At 48.1% G+C, this 6,000-nt stretch overlaps 1 protein-coding gene across 1 annotated transcript in view; it reads left to right on the top strand.

The window, feature by feature from the left end:
* The first annotated feature begins 240 nt into the window (after positions 1–240).
* Positions 241–6,000, top strand: part of SLC22A2 (solute carrier family 22 member 2) — a 34,989-nt gene continuing 29,229 nt past the window's right edge. Inside the window, exons 1-2 of the mRNA XM_072966344.1 lie at positions 241–991; positions 2,316–2,419. Coding sequence (XP_072822445.1) covers positions 581–991; positions 2,316–2,419 — 515 coding nt within the window. The 5' untranslated portion in view covers positions 241–580. The remainder of the gene's footprint in view (positions 992–2,315; positions 2,420–6,000) is intronic.

Raw genomic sequence — 6,000 nt, 5'->3', positions numbered from 1 at the left:
ACAGCAGGTATCCTGAGTGCACTTGCTGCTGTTTGGAGAATGAGCCCAGTGATAGAATTGGCAAAGCACCTCGCGTCTCTGGCCGGAGACTGTGATTCACCACGCACCCGGCGAGCAAGGCCAGGATCGCGTGCGTTTCCCTGCAACCTTGGAGAAAAGGTTGGCTGTGTGGGTGAGATGGGAATATATTGATTTCCTGGACACTCAGTTTACTAGAGAAAGATTAACAGGTTCGTGATATGTGAAAGCGCTCGGGTTTCTCACCGGGCGGTACAGAGGAGGGATTGTTTGTGGGGCCGCACGAGGCAGCAACAAACTCAAGGAGCGACACTGCAGTAAACACGCCTCGCCCTGTGAGCGCTGGGGAGTTTCAGGAGAGCAGCCGGATGCACCCCGCACAGCTGGAAGCTAGCCCGGCCCACAGAGTTCTGGACCAAAGGCTGGTCGCCTTCTAGAGAATACTAATGCTCACCCTTTGACTTTTGGTCGAGAGAGTCGTGCTGAGCTGGCCGCCGCCTGCCTCATTGGCCTTTGCAACAGCGCAGGGAAAAGCATCGGGGCTCCTCCTGCCTGGGGAAGAATGCCGACGGTGGATGACATCCTAGAGCACATAGGGGAGTTCAACTTTTTCCAGAAACAAACATTTTTCTTCCTAGCGCTGCTGTCTGCCGCGTTCACCCCCATCTACGTGGGCATCGTCTTCCTGGGCTTCATCCCGGACCACCGCTGCCGGAGCCCCGGCGTGGCCGAGCTGAGCCGGCGATGCGGCTGGAGCCTGGAGGAGGAGCTGAACTACACGGTGCCGGGCCCGGGGCCGGCGGGCCAGGCCTTCCCCCAGCAGTGCCTCCGCTACGAGGTGGACTGGAACCAGAGCACCCTTGGCTGCGTGGACCCGCTGGCCGGCCTGGCCGCCAACCGGAGCCACCTGCCGCTGGGCCCCTGTCAGCACGGCTGGGTGTACGACACGCCCGGCTCCTCCATCGTGACCGAGGTGAGTGAGCGTGGGACTTAAGAGGGACGGGAAGGCAGAGAGTGTGGCTTTTCTTAGGGAAGATCCCAGGGATGCCCAGACGTGCTCCTTGGACGCAAAGTACCTTATAAAATTCTACTTTCCAACCAAAGCATGCAGCCTTTTACTTGTCTGGACTATGAGTAGGTTAAACTCCATCAAATTCGGACAGTGATGGCTGTAGTTTACGCACGTCTCAGTGGTAGGAAACAAGCATATCAGATTTCCTGGAAATAACGCCAGGAAAGGGGAAATTGTCACGTCTCCTCTTCTTCTGGAAGCTCTATCCACCCTCCCCCACTCTGCCATCACGCAGGTGGATGCCTGACAGCTCACAGAGCGTACCTGAACCGTGCCGTACTGCCGTAACTGCCTCTCGATGGCAAACTTTTTCTCTTTCACTTGCTCCAAGTGTCCATATCAAACCACTTGGGGGTGGAGTTTATGCTATGATACTACTGTTTTATTAAAATCTATACTTGGCTTAACATCTAATTGTGAAATGTTTTTTCAGTAAATGGAAAAAAATAGACACTTGCTTTTATTGGAAGCAAAGCAAAGTGGGGGGAGGGGGTATGAAGTGATTCTGGAAAGACAAAGAAAGCCAGTTGTCTGGCTTAATTAAAAGGACTTCTGGGATAATGTGAAGATGCTCTGTATGAACAGGTGTTTAGGTAGAGGGGCCTTTTTGAAGGCTCTAAAGTGGTCTGGTAGTTCCATGAAATGTGGAGGATTGTAGATTTAACACTATACAACTTTAAGAGGCTTTACAGCGTGGCTGATCTCGCCTGTTCATACAGAGATGAGAAAGCTGAGGTCCAGAGCAGAGAAAAGTTTTGCCCAAGACCACAGAGTGAAAGTTAGTTGTTAGCCCTAGAAACCAGATCTCCTAACCTCCAGGCCAGCACCTGTGCCTCCTTCAACACTGCCTCTTGTTCCAAATGACAGCAAACGGAACAGCCATTAGCAAGATGCTCCTAATCTAAAGGCACTGAACAGCCCAGCTTCCTCGGAGCAACACTTGTATCGTGTCTGCACACCTATTTGACTTTATGTAGAAAGGGAAGTGTCCACAGATGGAGTAATTACCCAGTTTCAGCTAAACAGAGTTTAGCCTGACAACATAGCGCCAGATGGGATGCTAAGAAGACTGTGGACAGATCTTTCGGTTGTGTGAAGAGAGTGCGTGTAAGCAAGAGAACGCTGCGATGCCCTGCAGCCTCATCAGCTCAGCACAAGGACTGTCTGCTGAGTCTCTGGGCTGAGTCATGCCTAACAGGGTTCTGGTTTCTTTCCCGCCTCGCAGTTTAACCTAGTGTGCGGCAACTCCTGGATGCTGGACCTGTTTCAGTCAGCTGTGAATGTGGGATTTTTTGTCGGTTCTATGTGTATCGGCTACATAGCAGACAGGTAGGTGCAGCGCAGATGTGGGGGAATTTAAACAGTCCGTGGGAAGAACTTGGATTCACCTGCCCCTGCTCGAATACCATCCTTTCCCAGAGCGCACAGACCACATTTTCCTGGCTTAAGGTGACTGTCGTGACAGTCTTAGAGTTCTGCTGCTGCTTCCATAAGCATGACCAATGTCTTTATTTTGAATTCTCTGGGGTCGTAGAGGGATGTTTCGGTGCCAGGCAGCAGCATTTCCCTGTGGGTCACCCAGACGCTTAGGGTTAGAAGGAAGGGTCATAGATGCTTTGATCCCCTCTGTAATTCCCAATTCATTCTTTGGCCTCCTAGCCATCTGCCTGGCCACGCTCCTTCAGGGCCTCTGAGCTCCCTCTGGTCCTCCGCTTGCATCTGCTGTACCTGGACCAGTGTAGACCCTCCCTATTGTTCTAGCCTTAGCCCGTGGGATTGCAGGATTCCTCAGCTGGGGCGCTGGGGCCGGATGTAATTATATGGACCGAACCTTGGATATAATTTGGTAAAAGAGAAACAAGGTGTCCCCACTGGCAGAGGTAAATATCCGCTTCTGTAATGTCATGTCCCCACAGAGAGATGGGGAAAGACCTCTCCACGTGGAGCGTACAGCAAGTGGCCCTCTCAGATGTGTCCGTGTCTCCACGACCTAGTTTTCAGTGCTTGTACTAATTCAGCTAGTCCTATGCCCTTTATTTATCCATCTTTTTGCAATCCCAGATTAACTGTGCTGAGAGTTCCTCGTAGCATGCATCTTTACTCTGCTGATGACCAATTAGATATTTTTAAGTGTCCCCAAAACAGAAAGGAACAGGAAAATTGGCTTTATACTTGATATGCGCCTTAGATAATTTGGCCTTCTGGGCTAATTATTTAATATTCGTAGTCACATTATCTACTGTTTACTGAGTATTTTCCATGTGCCAGGCACTGTGTGCAATATTTTGGACAGTACCATTCTCTTTAATCATTAGTCACCTAGGAAGAAAGTGCTTTCTAACTATATCATGAATGTATAATCTTATACTTTATTATAAACCATGACTACCCATATTTAATTCTGGAATAAATCATAAAGAAAACTTACTTTATGCTTGTCACTGTCCTCAACTATACCTTTGATCCAGAAAAACCCAAACCTGTGAGTTTCATATTAAATGGGGACAGAACATTTTCCTTGATGATACTCTGTTGTCAGTCTGGATTAAAACCTGCAAATGTGTGAAAGATTAATAAGGATGATTTAGTCGATCACACCTCCAGAGGCATCTGAATTTTCATGGCCAGGGCCCCTTGTGGCCTCCAGGGGGAGGGAAGATGACCATTGAAGCTCAGGGTCACAAGACAGCCCCAGGCATCACATGACTTCAGTAACTGTCTGCTCAGCCTCCGTTCAAAGGCTCTTCCTGGGACTGAGTGTGAAGAGGCTTGCAAGGTGAAGAGGAAGGTCATTTGCTTTTCCCTTTATTCCACGGAGCTGAGGACAGTGGTTTGGAGATGACCCCTGAGGTCAGGAGACACACCAACAAGGTGCGGTCAGAGTCGGCCCTGCTCCAGTGTATGCCTGTCCAGCCCCGCTGGCCCCGGCCTCCCTCTCCTCTCCCTCCTTCACTGTTAAAGTGCAGAGACTAACGCTCAACTCGACGGAAGTGAGCGAGTAGATGCCTGAACCTCCCAGCTGGTTAAATAAATGAGTTAATTATTCTCATCCCACTCAAAGAGTAAGAGATGGTTCTAATTCTCCACTGACAGCGCATTCCTGACTTATAACCCCCAGCTAGCCACCGTCTTAGATGACCTCATTATTTTGCTCTCACTGTTGAAATCGCCTGTGTGAAGCTGATCACTCACTATTCTTCCCCCCGAAGCTGTGTGTGTCCTTCTAGTTCTTTTCCTTACACTGTCAGAGTCTTGTTGGTTTTGGTTGTTGGCCCCTTTTCTTCTATTTGTATATGCGTGTTGGGGGGGTGTAATAAGACAACAGGGGTCAAAAGGGGGCACTTTATCTTTTGCAGATTTAATGCTTAGCTTTGAACCATTGTGAGGTTTACACAATGGGGCAAGAATCACGTGAAAACCCATTTTATGCTATAGATTAAACCAACACAAAATAAACTAGATTGTCTGCTATGAGGAATTTTAAAAATATGATCTAACAGCTGATTAGGGTGTCTTTTCGATGAAAACCAGGAGGACATTATGAGCAGGTTGTAAGTAAGAAGACTGAGTCTTACACCAAATCAACTTGATGAAGGTCAGTTTTGCAAATGGAAGGAAGGACGGATAAAAGGGAGAGAGGGAGGGTGTATGCTAGAGAATTTTAAATTAAACCTTTTATACGATGTCTAATTTGCTTCATCACTCAAACCTCCCAAAGAATGATTTTGCATCACCTGACACCAAAAAAGGAATCCCTCACATTTCAGGTTTTTTACTTAATGATCAGTAATAGTAAATGCTATATTCAGTGGCAGGCTTATAAAAGTTTAACATCTGACTCTCTGAAGAAAAAAGCCCCAGTTTGTAGCGTTTGGTGGTCTCTGTGGTGTAAATACCCCCACAGTAGTCCATTTCAAGCTACCAAGTTCCCTGAGATCACTGAACACAGAGTTGGCTAGAAATACACACCATTATGTGGTATGTCCACCACACAAATACATCAAATGGACGTAAAAAACCTCACAAGCATAGATAATGGTCAAACAGTAAAATAATGGAAGAGATAAGTTTTGCCTATTTATCACACTTGATCTTAATATAACTTTATTGTAAGTGTAGAATTTCATTTTTAATCACGGCTGTGTTTAACAGTCAGCTCACAAATTTTCTGAAAGTCTGTCCATCAGCTCTCGAGCGCCAGCACTGCTCTGTCCAGAATTCACAGTGGAGCTAGATCGAAGCAGCGTCCAAGTCCCAGGGGGTCGCAGTCAAACTTACCCAACCCTGTGAGCTCTTCCAGGGCAAGCCCTCCCCTACCTACCATGTGCCAGCTGTTGTCCTGGGGACCCCTCCGTGTTAGATTTCATTTAGGATCCTAACTGCCTTGAAAAGGAGCCTCTATTACCCCCCAGATGCAGAGGAGGAGACTGGGGCTCAAGGAAATGAAATCAGTGCTTCCCCCAAGTTAATGTGCACATTAACCACTTGGGGAATTTGCTAGAATTGTGATTCAGAACCAGTGGGTCTGGAGTGGGCCTGAGAGTCTGCATTTCTAATGACTCACAGGTGATGCTAATAGCCCTAGGCCACATTCCCGGCAACAAGCAGCTGAAGGACTTTGAAGCCCGCAGTACTGGAGTCCACTCAGTCTCCTGTGTTCCCTGCTTTCCATTTAATGCCTTATGTTCTGTTATGAGAGGGGAGGAAGGAGGGGAGGCTTCTCAAACCACCTCCCCAGCAATCCAGAATTTCTTCTGGCCCTGCCTTATTGTTTTAATAGCGCTGTGCCCTTGTGTGGAACTTGCTCCCTAGTGAAGTTTTCCTGCATTCGTAGGTTTGGTTTTCTGAAGGTTTCCGTGCTCCAAGTTTCAGATGGTGAGTGTTCCCTCTTGTCAGCCGCGGGATTCTGT

The sequence above is a fragment of the Vicugna pacos genome, chromosome 8, assembly GCF_048564905.1.
Source record: "Vicugna pacos chromosome 8, VicPac4, whole genome shotgun sequence".
Classification (NCBI taxonomy): Eukaryota; Metazoa; Chordata; class Mammalia; order Artiodactyla; family Camelidae; genus Vicugna; species Vicugna pacos.
This window is presented reverse-complemented; position numbering and strand designations above follow the sequence as displayed.